Source organism: Malassezia sympodialis, genomic scaffold, assembly GCF_000349305.1.
Source record: "Malassezia sympodialis ATCC 42132 genomic scaffold, msy_sf_11, whole genome shotgun sequence".
In the NCBI taxonomy this organism is placed as follows: domain Eukaryota; kingdom Fungi; phylum Basidiomycota; class Malasseziomycetes; order Malasseziales; family Malasseziaceae; genus Malassezia; species Malassezia sympodialis.
Window position 1 is genome coordinate 209,022 of NW_017387809.1, and position 14,696 is coordinate 223,717.

The following is a 14,696-nucleotide window of genomic DNA, read 5'->3' on the forward strand; positions in this document are numbered from 1 at the left end:
TTGTATTCGAGCGACTTCGTGGCCAGGCTGCATCGGCCGAAGCGAAATAATTTCCATTCGCTTCCGATTTCTTCCACGTTGCGCCTATGTGAAGCGGGGACGCACGGTGAGTGGCTGAAATGGGGACCTAGTAGGCTGCAGTGGCAAATCTTCTAGGATCTTCTGCCGGCTTCCTGGGCGCAGCATATAGTTGGCGACAGGTGCGCTGCGCAGCTTTTCCCACTATCTTTGGTCCGATCATGTCCATGTTGCGTGCTTCTGCGACATCGCGTATGCCGCGCGTACTGAACACGCGTGCGCTGTCGACTTCGGCGGCTGCGTTCGCTCACAAGGACGTCAAGTTCTCGAACGAGGGCCGCGCTGCTATGCTGAACGGTGTGAACCTGCTGGCGAACGCCGTGAGCGTGACGCTGGGCCCCAAGGGCCGCAACGTCATCATCGAGCAGCCTTTCGGTGGTCCCAAGATCACCAAGGACGGTGTGACGGTGGCCAAGGCTATTGAGCTCAAGGACCGCTACGAGAACCTGGGCGCCCGTCTGGTGCAAGATGTGGCGAGCAAGACGAACGAGGTGGCCGGTGACGGAACCACTACGGCTACTGTGCTTGCGCGCGCCATCTACGCGGAGGGTGTGAAGAACGTGGCCGCGGGCTGCAACCCGATGGACCTGCGCAGAGGCTGCCAGTCGGCCGTGGACGAGGTCATCAAGTTCCTGGAGAGCCACAAACGCGAGGTGACCACGTCGGAGGAGATTGCGCAGGTCGCGACGATTTCGGCGAACGGCGACAGCCATGTTGGCACTCTTATTGCGACCGCCATGGAGAAAGTCGGTAAGGAGGGTGTGATTACCGTCAAGGAGGGCAAGACCCTGGAGGACGAGATTGAGATCACGGAGGGCATGCGCTTTGACCGCGGCTACATCTCGCCGTACTTTATTACTGACGTCAAGACGCAGAAGTGCGAGTTTGAGAAGCCGCTCGTTCTGCTGAGCGAGAAGAAGATCTCGGCGCTGCAGGACATTTTGCCGTCGCTGGAGACGGCGGTGCAGATGCGCCGCCCCCTGCTCATCATTGCTGAAGACTTTGACGGCGAGGCGCTGGCGGCGTGTATCTTGAACAAGCTGCGCGGTCAGCTGCAGGTGTGCGCGGTCAAGGCCCCTGGCTTTGGTGACAACCGCAAGAGCATTCTGGGCGACCTGGCTATTCTCACCGGCGGTCAGGTGTTCTCGGACGACCTGGACGTGAAGCTTGAGAAGGCGACGCCCGACATGCTGGGCACCACAGGCAGCGTGACGGTGACGAAGGAGGACACGATCTTCCTTAATGGCGAGGGTGACAAGGATGCCATTACTGCCCGCTGCGAGCAAATTCGCTCGGCCATGAACGACCCGTCGACGTCGGAGTACGACCGCACCAAGCTGCAGGAGCGTCTCGCTAAGCTGAGCGGTGGCGTCGCCGTCATCCGTGTGGGTGGCTCGTCGGAGGTTGAGGTCGGCGAGAAGAAGGACCGCTACGACGATGCGCTTTGTGCTACCCGCGCTGCCGTCGAGGAGGGCATTGTTCCTGGTGGTGGTGTCGCCCTGCTGAAGGCCAGCAAGGCCCTGGATGTCATTCAGACCAGCAACTTCGACCAGCAGCTTGGTGTCTCGATCATCAAGGCGGCTCTTACCCGCCCGGCACGCCAGATCGTGGAGAATGCCGGCGAGGAAGGCTCGGTCGTGGTCGGCAAGCTCTTGGAGAACCCCGGCGAGTTTGGCTTTGGCTACGACGCCAGCGTCGGCGAGTACAAGGATCTGATCGCCGCGGGTGTGCTTGACCCGCTTAAGGTGGTGCGCACGGCTCTGCAGGATGCTGCGGGTGTTGCTTCGCTGCTCACCACTTCCGAGTGCTGCATCGTGGAGGCACCGGAGGAGAAGCCTGCGCCTGCCCCGGCCATGGGCGGCATGGGCGGCATGGGTGGCATGGGCTTCTAAGCAATGAACCCGAACGATACCGTCTTGTGTAGCAGAATACATACATAGCCTATGGCAAGTGGCTAAGCTTGTGGGCCGTGGTTAGTAGCTGAAGCGCGCTCTGCATGGCGTGGTGCTCTTCCGAGCAGACAATCTCAGGCACCGGCTGCGCGGGGAATGGCGACGGAATGAGCGCCTTGAGATATTCGTAGGTGACCAGAGTGGCACCAAATTGGGGACTCGAGCGTAAAACACGAGCCAGCGAGCCCTTGAAGAAGGCGCTCGGCGACTCCTTGCGGAGGATCTGCGAGGCGCAGTCCATGATGCCCTTGTAAGTAGCCTGGCCTTTGCGCGCCTCGACCTGGAGACGCGTTTTGATCACATCCGCAGGCGTCGTAAGGAAGGCAGCCGGGATACCCGCGATCGATGCTGCCGAGATGAGCTGGCCAAAGGTGAGCTTGACGCCGGGCGCCTCGCCAAACAGGTCCTTCTTAAGATGCGCGTACATGGGGAAGTAGATGGCACTGAACGGGATGTCACGTAGGAGGCACGCGCCTGCACCCTTGTACAGACCCAGCAGGCCCAGACGGCGGATGATCGTCAAGGCCCCCTTCCTCACCTGCGACGGATCGCTGGAGACCTCGCCCTGCACCTGCAGTCGGATCTTGACAATTTCCAGGGGGTTGGTGAACACAACCTGCGAGGCGCCAGCCACAGAGCCCGCAAGAATTTCGGCCGGAACTGGCACGCGGCCATCCTTATCCATGGTGAGGGAACGGACCAGATCGTTCACCGTGAGTTTAATCGCCTTCTCCGGTGCCACACCAAGCAGCTGAGGCACGAGACCCGAGTAGAAACCAAAGAAGCCTTCATTTTGCATCACCTTCTTCGCACAGTCGAGGCTGTTTTTGTACATGAGCGCCTCGCCGACGACATTCGAACGCTGGTTCTGCATGCGCGTCTTAACGAGATCGATCGGGTAGACGAGCGTCGCACCGACGGAGCCCGCGACACCGCCGAGCACGAAATTGTACGTCGACTCGCCAATTTTGTTGAGTGTCGCCATAAGGCTGCTGCGCGCAGGCGCCGGTGCCAGCACCGTCGAGTCAGGCGTGGGCCGCACACCAGTGTCAGTGATGGACAGTTTGTGCAGCGTCAAATCCGAGCCAGTCATATTCTTCTTCGAATACTGAACCGAACTCGATGCTTTTTGCGACAGGGCATCTAGATCGCGCAGCGTAGCAGCCAGAGCACCGCTAGGACCGCTGGGAGTATATATCTAAAATGTGAGAACCAGCAACCCCACACGTACATGGACGTCAATCTTAGAAGCACCTTTGGCTGATTCCAACGGCGATGATGCACCAGGCAACGCCTCACAGAGAAGCGGTGAGAAGAACATCCTGTTGCAAACAAGAAAAAAACTAGGCTGAAACTTCACAAACGTGGTACCTGGAGTCCAAGTGTCGCTGTATGTTATGCTTGGTCAGCATGGATTTTTGCGCATGCCTGCCGGGTCCAACCGGTCTATGGCACAGCTACCGATCCACTAACGACACGTGGCGCGCCTCGCTGGGCTCCCGCGAGCGGCCGCCGCGCACGGCTGTCTTTGTCGCCGTCGGCACCCTTCTGGGCGATGCGCTCCACTACACTGGTGCCGTCACGGAAGCGTGCGCGGAACAGCACGTTCGCATTGGAAAATAGACCCTCTTTTAGCGACACCACAATAAACTGCGAGCCTTTGAAGCGGGTGCGGAACAGGTGGCCAATGTGCTGCGTGTGTGACAGGTCCAGCGCCGCATCCACCTCGTCGAGGATGTACATGGGCGCAGGATTGAACTGCAGCAGCGACATGATCAGCGAGAGTGCAATGAGCGAGCGCTGACCACCGCTAAGCTCGGTAAGGCTCTGCTTCCATGTCTGGCCTAGACGCACACGCACCTCGAGGCCCTGCGTCAGCTCCATACCCTCAGGTGGCTGCAGCGCCGCGTAGTTTCCTGGTAGTAGCTCGCCGAAAATGGCGCCAAAGTCGCGGCTCACCTGCTCAAAGGTTGTCTGTAGAGCATCCTTCTTGTACCGGTCCAGCTCCGCAATCGTCTGTTCGATCTTATTCTTGTCCCGCAGCACTGTCGAGAGCATGTGCTGCAGACTCGCATCTTTCTTTTCAACATTATCGATCATGTTCATCACGCGCGGGTTCACCTTGCGCTTCAGTCCACTCTGCTGTCCCTCCAGCTGCCGGCACAGCTGCTGGACATCACGCATGTTGTGTTTGTCAAACTCGTATGCCGAGCCCGGCTGCCCGAACTGTGCGCACTCCTCGAGAATCCATGGGTATGACTCCTCTAGGGAAACCGCAGACGCACGCAGCGCCTCGCACTCATGTTCGTGCTGCTCCAGCTCGCGCTGGGCGTGCTTGATGGTGAGTTCCGCCTCGCCAATCGCATGCTTTTTCTCTCCTAGCGCCTTCTGCAGGGCCGCATGGTCCTCGCTAAAGGTTTGCAGCGACGCCTGTTCTTCTGCCACGGCGGTTTCCTTCTCGGCCACCTGCTCACGGAGCGCCGCCAGCGCCTCAACACCGGCTGCCAGGTCGGCCGCTGCCTGCGCCGAAGCGCGCCGCGCTTCATCCAGCCGCTCGCGTGCAGCGTCTGCATCCATTTGACGCTGACCCACCTCCAGCTCTGCAGCGCGTAGCGCCGCCTGTCGCTTTTTGAGCTCAGCCATGCGCTGGGTATGCTGCGCTTTCTGCGTACGGCACGCCTCGCGTACACGAGCCACTTTGCCGTCCTTGTCGGTGCTCAGCTCGGAAATATCGCGCTCCAGCTGCGCCGCCTGGGCAGCAGCGTCGTTTGCGCGCGCCTCTGCCTCAGTCACGCCTGCACGCAGCTCGTCAATGTGTGCGCGAGTCGCCGAAAGCTCAGCTTCCAGAGTCGCTGCGCGGCTGTGCTCGACCTGTTCCTGCAAAAGGGTCGCCTGGTGAGACTTGCGCTCATATTCGGACTGCAGCTGAGACACGCTGCGCTGCTCGCTCTGCAGCTTGCGCCAAGTCTCTTCGGTGGCCTGCAGTTCCGCTGAACATGCCTGGATCTGGTCCATTAGCATGGCCAACTCGTGCATGCGCAGAAGCACACTGCTCTGAGCGCCCGACGAGCTGCCGCCACTCAGTGTGCCAGCCGGATCGTACACGTCGCCCTCCAGAGTGACGCTCTTCATACGCACCGCCTGGTCAAAAGTAACTTTCTTGGCCGTTGCCGCGTCCTTGCACACAAGCGTCGAGCCAAAGACGTACTCGAGGGCCTGGGCCACCTCTTTTTCATACCCGATTAACGAGAGGGCCAGGTCAACCTGTCCTGGTGCAAGCGCCTGCGCTGCAGCAACCTTGGCAGCTGGCGCTACGTGCGCCTGGATCTTGGTGAGCGGAATAAGTGTCACACGCTTCTTCAGCTGGCCATGGGCGAGGAGCTGGGCGCCCACCTGCTCATCCTGCACGACCACGCTGTACAAGCGCCCGCCGGCGCACGTCTCAAGCGCAGTAGCATACGACAACTTGGCCGGGTCCAGACGCACGAGGCTCGCCACAAGGCCTTTCACCTTGGAGGCATCAAAGTCGCGCGACGGCTTCTCGTAGCGGAACTGCAGCGCCGCTGGCAAGCGCTCCTGCATTGCATCGCGCTGGGCGATCAGCTCCGTGACCCTGGTCCGCAGCCGCTGGCGCTCCGCTTGCAAAGACTGGTAGCGCGCTTCGTCCCAGCCCTGGGAATCAAGGGCCGCGCGCGCCTCGTCCGCATTTCGCTGTGCGGCGCGCCATTGCTGCACCAGTTTTTGGCAGTTGGACTGCTCGCGCTGGAGCAGTGGCTCCTTGGCTTGGCATTCGCGCTCCATATGCTGGATCCGCGCGTGAGCCTGCTCAATCTCGGATCGTGCCGTCGATTCGCGTTCCTTGGCCTTGGCCAACTGGCCTTGGAAGCCGCCATGGGTATCTTGATCGCCCGAAGCCATGCCGGTGAGCAGCGTCTGGAGAAGCGCCTCTTGCTCGCCGAGCTCAGCGCCTGCGCGGTCGACATCGCTTTTAAAGGTTTGGAACGAGCTGTCCAGCTCCGTGAAGCTGGCCTTGTGCGTAGCCAGTTCGGCCTCAGCCGCATGAAGTGCCGCCTCCTCTGTCTCGACGCGCCGCACCTCTTCATCGTGCGCCGACTGCCGGAACTCCTGCTGCGCCGTGGCCTCGACCAGCTCGTGATTTAGCGCCCTGGCCTCGTCCAAGAGGCTTGTATGCTTGCTGCCAAGCTTGGCAGCGCGGCGGCGCTCGAGTGCCTCCATCTCTTCCTGCAGGCTCTGCATATGTCCCTTCCATGCGTTTATGTCTGCCTCGGTCGATGTCAGCCGCTCTCGCGTGCGCTGCACGCCCTTACGCTCGCGCGTCTCGAGCTGCGTCTGCAGCGTCTGCCACTCGTGAGCCTTGGCCAAGCGGAGAAGGCGCTCCAGCTCGGTCGTGGCTTTTTGGTACTCAAGAAACGCGCGCTTCTCCTCGCGCAGCTTGTCGAGCTTGGGGCGGATTTCCTCATCCAGCAAGGCCGTGATCTCGCGGACCTTTTGGTCCTTCTTGGCCATAGTACGGAACGCACGCTCCTTGCGCTCCTCAAACATGCGTGTACCTGTGGCCTCCTCGATCATCGCCAAGATCTCGGCCGGCTTCATGTTCAGCACCTTCGTGATTTTGCCTTGCATAATAAGGAAGTTGGGGTTGTTCACGTTCAGCTGCACACTTTGGAACAGGTTCTGCACCGCTTGCTGTGTCGCCTTGTGGCCATTGATCAGGTACTTGGATGCGCCGCCCATCGCGATCTGGCGCGTCACGGTAATCGAGGCATAGTTCTCGAATGCAACGGGCGAGCGCTCCGTGTCGCTGTTGTCAAAGACGATCGTCACCGACGCTTTAGTTACGCCTGCTTGCCCGCGCTTGTAGATGAGGTCCTGAATGTTGGACGCGCGCACAGACGACAAGTTCGTGAGGCCCAGCACAAAGCAGATGGCATCGAGAATATTGCTCTTGCCGCTACCATTCAGGCCCGTGATGGCATTGAAACTGGGATCAAAGCCACGGACATGCGTGCGGACGGGGTAGCTGCCAGTCAGACTCCCCTCACTCACCTCTTGAACCCATCAATGATGAGTTCCTCGATGCGCATGCCGCCGTCGCCACCGCTGAAAGTGTTTATAGCGCGGCGTGTCGTGCGGCGTCGCGTCACGTGGGTTGGACGTGCCGCGCGAGAGCTGCGCGACACGACGCGCAGCGCGATGGCGAGGAAGCAGGCGACTCTTGAGAGCCTGTTCGCGGGCGAGCCGCCTAGCAAGCGAGCGCGCGCCGAGCCAGTGCCTTCAGAGCCGGCCGAAGTGGCGGGCTCTGAGAAGGAGGCCGCGCAGGCCGCGATCGTGGTGGCGGAGACACTCGCCGCGAAGCCCGTGCCCAAGGCTAAGGCAGCCATACCCTACTCGATGCTGGTGGATGTGTTTGCACAGGTCGAGGCGACGACGAAGCGACTCGAGATCTTGCAGCTGGTAACCAACTTGTTTGTGCGGGTGATCTTGCAGAGCCGCGACAACGACGAGCCGCTCGTCGTGGCGAGCGAGAATCTGCTGTATACCGTGTACCTGTGCATCAACCGGCTGTGTCCCGACTATGAGGGCCTTGAGCTGGGCATCGGCGAGGGCTTGCTGATCAAGGCCATTGCACAGAGCACAGGGCGCGAGATAACGCGCATCAAAAAGGACCTCGAGGCCAAGGGCGACCTGGGGCTCGTGGCGATGGCGTCCAAGAAACACCAGCCCACCATGTTCCGCGTGCAGGGCCTCACTGTGCCATCCGTATTCAAGCAGCTGAAAGAAATTGCGGCGGCGTCCGGCGCCAAATCGCAGGACAAGAAGCTCGGGATTATCAAGCGATTGCTGGCGGCGTGTACAGGTGATGAGAGCAAGTACCTGATCCGCAGCTTGGAAGGCAAGCTGCGTATCGGCCTTGCAGAAAAGACAGTGCTGATGGCCATGGCCCAGGCGGTGATGCTGGCCGAGATGGGCCCCGCAGCCCAGCACAAAGACGAAGAGGCATTGGCAGCGCAGCTCGAAGAGGGCGTGCACACCGTCAAGGCGATCTTTAGCGAGCTGCCGTCGTACGACTTGCTTGTGCCCGCACTGCTAGAGCATGGCGTCGCAGGTGCGCGCGCGACGCTCCAGCTGACGCCGGGCATCCCGCTCAAGCCCATGCTGGCCAAGCCTACGAAGGCGATTGGGGAGGTGCTGGACCGTTTCGAGGGGCAGGCCTTTACGTGCGAGTTCAAGTATGATGGCGAGCGTGCGCAGGTCCATGGTTTTCTGGGCTCTGACGGGCAGCGCAAGGTATATGTGTTCAGCCGCAACTCGGAGGACATGAGTGTGAAATACCCCGACCTCATGGCGCAGATTCCCCACTGCCTCACGGACGAGGTGCAGAGCTTTGTATTGGATGCAGAGGCTGTGGCGTGGAAGAAAGCGGATGCGGCAGCAGGTGAAACGGAAGGGCGCCTATTGCCGTTCCAGGAGCTCAGCCGGCGCAAGCGCAAGGATGTCAGGGCGGAAGATGTGCAGGTTGCCGTCAAGCTGTTCGGTTTTGATCTGCTGTACCTGAATGGGCAGCCACTGCTGCACGAGACGCTTGAGCGTCGGCGCGAACTGCTACAGGCCCACTTCCGGCCCGTGCGTGACGAGTTTGACTATGCGACACACCGTGACTGCATTACGACCGAGGAGATCCAGACATTTTTAGACGAAAGCATTGCGTGCGGGTGTGAGGGCCTCATGGTCAAGATGCTGCAGGGCGGCGATGCGACGTACGAGCCAAGCCGGCGCTCGATCAACTGGCTGAAGCTGAAGAAAGATTACTTGTCCGGCACGGGCGACAGCCTGGACCTGGCGGTGATTGGCGGTTACTACGGCAAAGGCAAGCGCACCAACGTATATGGCGCCTTTCTGCTGGCTTGCTGTACGTGCACATACTGACGCAGATGACGAGGACAGCGAGACGTACCAGAGCATCTGCAAGATCGGCACAGGGTTCACCGAGGCGGACCTGGCGTCACACCATGCGACGCTCCAGGCGCTCGAGATCCACCAGAAGAAGGGGTACTATGACGTGGGTGAGGCCAAGCCGGATGTACGTAAAGCCACTAACAATAGGTCTACTTCGAGCCGCGCATCGTCTGGGAGGTACTCGCCGCGGACCTGTCGCTGAGCCCCGTGTACACCGCGGCGCGGGGCCTCATAGATGCGCGTGGCATTTCCCTGCGGTTCCCACGTTTCCTACGTACGTGGCCCCTACTGACGCAGGCATCCGCGACGACAAGACACCTGAAGCGTCTACGACGCCTGAGCAGGTCGCCAACATGTACCGCGCACAGGCGGTAGCGAGCCAAGGCGCGCGTGGCATCGACGACGACGACGGGTTCTGGTAGCTCCACATAGCCGGCGACTCGTCCAACCATGACACACGTGCTGCACCGCGCTACGGCGACGATCCACGCCGCCGAGACGTACCTAGACACGGATGCGATTCCTTGGAAGCGCGTTGTCCTTACGTTGCTATGGGCCGTGTATCTATTCGAGACGTACGTGATGATGCGGCAGTACCCTCTGTACAGCCTGACGACGCCGCCAAAGGCGGTCGTCGAGCATGTGAGTTACGAGGACTTCCTCAAGAGCCAGCGGTATGGACGCGACAAGGCGCGCTTCGGGTTTGTAGCCGATGCACTGGCGCATGCGTTGAACCTGTTCATGGTCGCGTGCAATGTCCACGCGCACATGTGGGTGGTGTCGACGGCGCTGCTGGGCCGCCTGGGCGTGACGGCGAGTGAGCCGATGACGACGGCAGTATACATGATCGTCTCTTCGCTGGTTGCTCTGCCCCTTTCGATGGCTACGAGTGCGTACAGTCACTTTGTCGTCGAGGAGCGCCACGGCTTCAACAAGCTGACATGGGCCACGTTCCTGGCCGACACGGTGAAGCAAGAGGCGCTGAATGCCGTGCTTGGTGCGCCGCTGTGCGCGCTCTTTGTCGTGGTCGTGCGCTGGGCCGGCGATGCATTTGTGGCGTATGCGGTGCTCTTCTTCGTCGCGGTCATACTTTTCGGGTCGGTGATCTACCCTACGCTCATCCAGCCGCTTTTCAACAAGCTGACGCCGCTGCCCGAGGGCCAGCTGCGCGACCGCGTTACGGCGCTCGCAGCGCAGCTGCATTTCCCGCTGAAGCACCTGTACGTGATCGACGGGAGCCGCCGCAGTAGCCACTCGAACGCGTACTTTTACGGGATTGTGCCGGGCGGCGGCAAGCACATTGTGCTATTCGACACACTCATCGAGCAGTCGAGCACCGCGGAGATCGAGGCGGTACTTGCGCACGAGCTGGGGCACTGGTCGTACTCGCACCCTGCCCAGATGATGACTGTCTCGGTACTGCAACTGACGCTGACGCTGAGTGTGTTCACGCTCTTCTTCAAGAATGCCGCGCTGTTCCGTGCGTTTGGCTTCAGTGGCCCGCACGCCGTCGCGCGCGTGTCGTACCTGCCTGTGCTTGTCGGCTTTGAACTATTCAATATGGTGCTCAAGCCGACAGACGCCTTGGTGCAGTTTGCCTTCCATGCGCTTATTAGAAGCTTTGAGTACCAGGCCGATCGGTACGTTTCCTGACTGACACAGCTTTGCCGTGACATTGAGCCGCCCTGGGCCGACGCCCGCGGAGCGCGAGGCGCGCCGTTGGCTCGCGGAGCGCGGCCCTACTGAGGACGCGCCGGATGCGACCGTGCACGACTGGGTGCAAAAGCTGAGCGAAGAGGCAGACGCCGAGGAGACGTACGCCGAGCTGCTGAAGCGCGCACTGGTCAAGCTGCAGATCCACAAGTACGTGAAGTGACTAACGCAGTCTGTCGACGATGCATCATGACCCGCTGTACAGCGCCTACCACCACAGTCACCCGACGCTACCGGAGCGCTGGAGCGCCATTGACCGTGTGCAAGCGTCGCTGCGCAAGTCGCAGTAACTACTTCTTCTCGAGGCTCTTGCGGTACGCCGCCTCCATATCGGCCTGCACGTTGGGCATCACAGGCTCGTGCTTCTTGTACTCCATAGAGAATTCGCCCTTGCCCTGCGTCAGGCCACGCAGCTGGCTCGAAAAGCCAAACATGTCGTTGAGTGAGACCTCGGCCGTGATCGTAAAGTCGTCCTCGCGCACCTCCGTGTCCTCAATGGTGCCCTTGCGTTGGTTCAGCGCGCCGATCACGGCACCCTGGAACTCGACGGGTGCAATCACCTCGACAGACATCTTCGGCTCGAGGATCGTGGGCCCAGCCGCGCGGAACGCCTCACGGAACGCCGTGAGGGTGGCGAGGCGGAACGCCAGCTCACTCGAGTCGACGCTGTGCGCGGCACCGTCCTCGAGCACCATACGCACGCCGCACACGGGGTAGCCGGCGAGCGCGCCCTTCTCGAGCGCATCGTTAAAGCCCTTCTCACACGCGGGAATGTAGCTGCTGGGAATGTTACCACCCACGACGCTGTTCTCGAACGCCGTGTCCTTGCCCGTCTCCTCGTCGAGGCGCATCGGCTCGATGTAGCCAATCACGCGACCAAACTGACCGGCACCACCGGTCTGCTTCTTGTGCGTGTAGTTGAACTTGGCCGGCTGCATGATCGTCTCGCGGAACGCGACACGCGGCTTGCCCGTTTGGCACGGCACATTGTACTCTCGGCGCATGCGCTCCACGTAGATCTCCAGGTGCAGCTCACCCATGCCCGAAATGATCGTCTCGCCTGACTCCGCATCGACGTGCACGCGGAATGTCGGGTCCTCCTTCTGGAAGCGGTTCAGCGCGCGCGAGAAGTTGGCACTCGCGTCCTTGCCTTCCGGCGAGAGCGACAACGAGATGACCGGCTCCGGCACATACATCGCCGACATGGACAGCGCCGTGCTGCCGTCCGTGAACGTGTCGCCGGACGAGCACTCGACGCCGAACATGGCACAGATCTCACCGGGGCCAATCTCCTGCACGTCCTCCATGTCGTTGGAGTGCATACGGACGAGACGCGGCACCTTGACCTTCTTGCCCGTGCGCGAGTTGAAAATGATGCTGCCGCGGCGCAGCGTGCCCTGGTACACGCGCATGTAGGTCAGCTGGCCAAAGCGACTCTCTTCCAGCTTGAACGCCAGACCGACCAGCGGCGCCTCGGTCGCGGGCACGAGGCGCACCTCTGAGCCCGCCTGTGCAGCGGCCTGTACGGCGCCGGCCTCCTCGCCAGCCTCGTTCGCCTGCGCAGCGACCTTCTTGGCGACGTTCAGGTCGTTGGCAATTGCCGGCACCTCCATCGGGTTCGGTAGGTACGCACACATACCGTCTAGGAGGGCCTGCACGCCCTTGTTCTTGATGGCTGTACCGAGGAACACAGGCGAGAAGCGGCACGCCACGGTCGCGCGGCGCAGCGCAGCTGCCAATTCTTCGATCGTTGGCTCGCGCTCCTCAATAAAGATCTCGGCCATCTCGTCGTCGACATCCGACAACTGCTCGATCAGCTCCTGGCGCTTGGCCTGCGCGAGCTCCAAGACCTCGGTGGGGATTTCGTCGCTCTCGCGCACGAGGTTACCCTTGGTGCCCTCATTGTACACGGCCTTCCAACGCACCAGGTCGACGACACCGGCAAACTGGTCCTCGGCACCGATCGGCACCTGGAGCGCCGCCGCCGGCATGCGCAGCTTGGTGCGAATCTGCTCGATCACACGCCACGGGTTCGCGCCCGCGCGGTCCATCTTGTTGATAAACGAGAGGCGCGGCACCGAGTAGCGGCGCATCTGGCGGTCGACGGTCATGGTCTGCGACTGCACTCCCGACACGGCACACAGCACAAGCACGGCGCCGTCCAGGACACGCAGCGCGCGCTCGACCTCGATGGTAAAATCGACGTGCCCGGGCGTGTCGATGATGTTGATGTGGTAGTCTTCCTTGCGCGCCGTCGAGTCTGACTCGTCCGCGCCATCGCCCGTCATGTTGCTGCGCTCAGTCGGCGGCGTAGCCTTCCAGTTGCAGTATGTGGCGGCGGACTGGATCGTGATACCTTTTTCGCGCTCCAGGTCCATGCTGTCCATCTTTGCACCGACCTCGTCGCGTCCACGGACCTCGTGGATGTCCTTGATGCGCCCCGTGTAGTACAGCACGCGCTCAGTCAGGGTGGTCTTGCCACTATCGATGTGCGCGCTGATACCCACGTTGCGCTGGCGCAGCAGGCGCGCCACGTCAGCCTCGCTCGTCTGCACGTCAGTGGCGAGCGGCAGCTCGGAGGGCGTGGCGTAGGTGCGGCACTGCCGCGCAGCCGCGAGTGTCTCGAGACGCCCCGCCGCAGGGCGCGCGTGGCGAGAAAGCAGGCTGAAAGCAGTAGCACTCGTTGCGACAGAACGCATAGCAGGAGCTGCCCTGGGCATAAGCATCAGGGGCCCGTGTGAGCGCAAAGCGGGGCGGATCACACGCACAGCACGCATAAAAAAGGTCGTGGCACGAACAAACCGCGTCGCAGAGGAAGACAGCGACGAAATTCCAAAAATGCCATGGCGCTCATCCAGAGCAGCAAAAAACGACAAGAACAGGACTCGAACCTGTGCGGGCAGAGCCCATTCGCTTACCGCCGTACTCGGCGTCGAACTAAAGATTCGAGGCGAACCCGTTAACCACTCCGGCACCTTGCCTTGCGTGGGGCTCCCAGCAGGATTGTGTAGTTATGACCCTACGAAGGGAGGAGGTGTATAAGAAAAGATACGACAAGAACAGGATTCGAACCTGTGCGGGCAGAGCCCATTCGCTTACCGCCGTACTCGGCGTCGAACTAAAGATTCGAGGCGAACCCGTTAACCACTCCGGCACCTTGCCTTGCGTGGAAGAGTCCAACAAACGTATATAAGACAGTGGAGCAAGACAATGACACTGGTCTCGTGCGCGAGCGCCTCGTGGGCCTCCATGGCCCACGATGCCCACCCGTTTTTGCGCCTCGTTAAGGTATCCTCGGATGTACTACCGCAAGCTCAGGCGGTCGCGATCGTCGACGGGCGCCACGGTGGAGTGAGCATCGGGCGCGACAAGACATTCACACCGCGACTGCGCCTGCCCTCTATGGAAGTTAGCAAGCACCACGCCAACATCTATTCTACCTCGCGCGCGCCGATCCGCTACTCGGTATCAGATACGGGTTCTACGCATGGAACATTCGTTTGTCGCCGCGACCAGCCTACGTCGCCCAGCGACCTCGCTGCACTGCCTGGCTCGTCCTTCCAGCGCTTGTCGCAGCCTAAGCATGCGAGCCAGCCCTGGGATTTGCGTCATTATGACCTCCTGCGTATCGGCTTGCAGTGCACCGTCTTCGAAGTACACCTCCATGGCACAGCCTGGGATGTGTGTGACAGGTGCGCCATCAGTCCGGACGGCCTCAATGAAATCTCCCTGGCGCCGCTTGCTGGGAAGCAGATGACCAGTTCGTCGCGTCCGACTGCAGCAGACCGCCCCAGCAGCGGGCCACACCCAGTCCAGACAGATGCGCGCAAGCGCTTGCACCAGCTAAAAAAGGCCTATTTTCCACCGACCCACTCCACCGAGCTGGCTCCACGCACAGCTCCGACCTACCGCGACCGAGCTGCCCTCCGACGCACCAAGCAGCCAGGGCAGCGGCCACCTAGGCCAACGCCAGCC

The 14,696-nt window shown here is 61.2% G+C and overlaps 6 protein-coding genes across 6 annotated transcripts; 3 read left to right on the plus strand and 3 right to left on the minus strand.

The window, feature by feature from the left end:
* Window positions 1-239: 239 nt before the first annotated feature.
* Window positions 240-1,970, plus strand: MSY001_2416 (uncharacterized protein; the record flags this gene model as incomplete). The annotated part of the gene is made up of 1 exon (XM_018884267.1): window positions 240-1,970. One exon carries the CDS (start codon window positions 240-242, stop codon window positions 1,968-1,970), a length of 1,731 nt encoding a protein of 576 aa, XP_018740943.1.
* Window positions 1,971-2,019: 49 nt separating this feature from the next.
* Window positions 2,020-3,263, minus strand: MSY001_2417 (uncharacterized protein; the record flags this gene model as incomplete). The annotated part of the gene is made up of 2 exons (XM_018884268.1): window positions 2,020-3,205; window positions 3,256-3,263. 2 exons carry the CDS (start codon window positions 3,261-3,263, stop codon window positions 2,020-2,022), a joined length of 1,194 nt encoding a protein of 397 aa, XP_018740944.1.
* Window positions 3,264-3,476: 213 nt separating this feature from the next.
* On the minus strand, window positions 3,477-7,135 carry MSY001_2418 (uncharacterized protein; the record flags this gene model as incomplete). Its single annotated transcript, XM_018884269.1, has 2 exons — window positions 3,477-7,071; window positions 7,098-7,135. The coding sequence occupies 2 exons, from the start codon at window positions 7,133-7,135 to the stop codon at window positions 3,477-3,479; spliced, it is 3,633 nt and encodes a 1,210-aa protein (XP_018740945.1).
* Window positions 7,136-7,244: 109 nt separating this feature from the next.
* Window positions 7,245-9,430, plus strand: MSY001_2419 (uncharacterized protein; the record flags this gene model as incomplete). The annotated part of the gene is made up of 3 exons (XM_018884270.1): window positions 7,245-8,961; window positions 9,032-9,155; window positions 9,244-9,430. 3 exons carry the CDS (start codon window positions 7,245-7,247, stop codon window positions 9,428-9,430), a joined length of 2,028 nt encoding a protein of 675 aa, XP_018740946.1.
* Window positions 9,431-9,458: 28 nt separating this feature from the next.
* Window positions 9,459-10,884, plus strand: MSY001_2420 (uncharacterized protein; the record flags this gene model as incomplete). Its single annotated transcript, XM_018884271.1, has 2 exons — window positions 9,459-10,648; window positions 10,671-10,884. 2 exons carry the CDS (start codon window positions 9,459-9,461, stop codon window positions 10,882-10,884), a joined length of 1,404 nt encoding a protein of 467 aa, XP_018740947.1.
* A 127-nt stretch (window positions 10,885-11,011) lies between these two features.
* On the minus strand, window positions 11,012-13,498 carry MSY001_2421 (uncharacterized protein; the record flags this gene model as incomplete). The annotated part of the gene is made up of 1 exon (XM_018884272.1): window positions 11,012-13,498. The coding sequence occupies one exon, from the start codon at window positions 13,496-13,498 to the stop codon at window positions 11,012-11,014; it is 2,487 nt and encodes an 828-aa protein (XP_018740948.1).
* Between the last annotated feature and the right edge of the window lie 1,198 nt (window positions 13,499-14,696).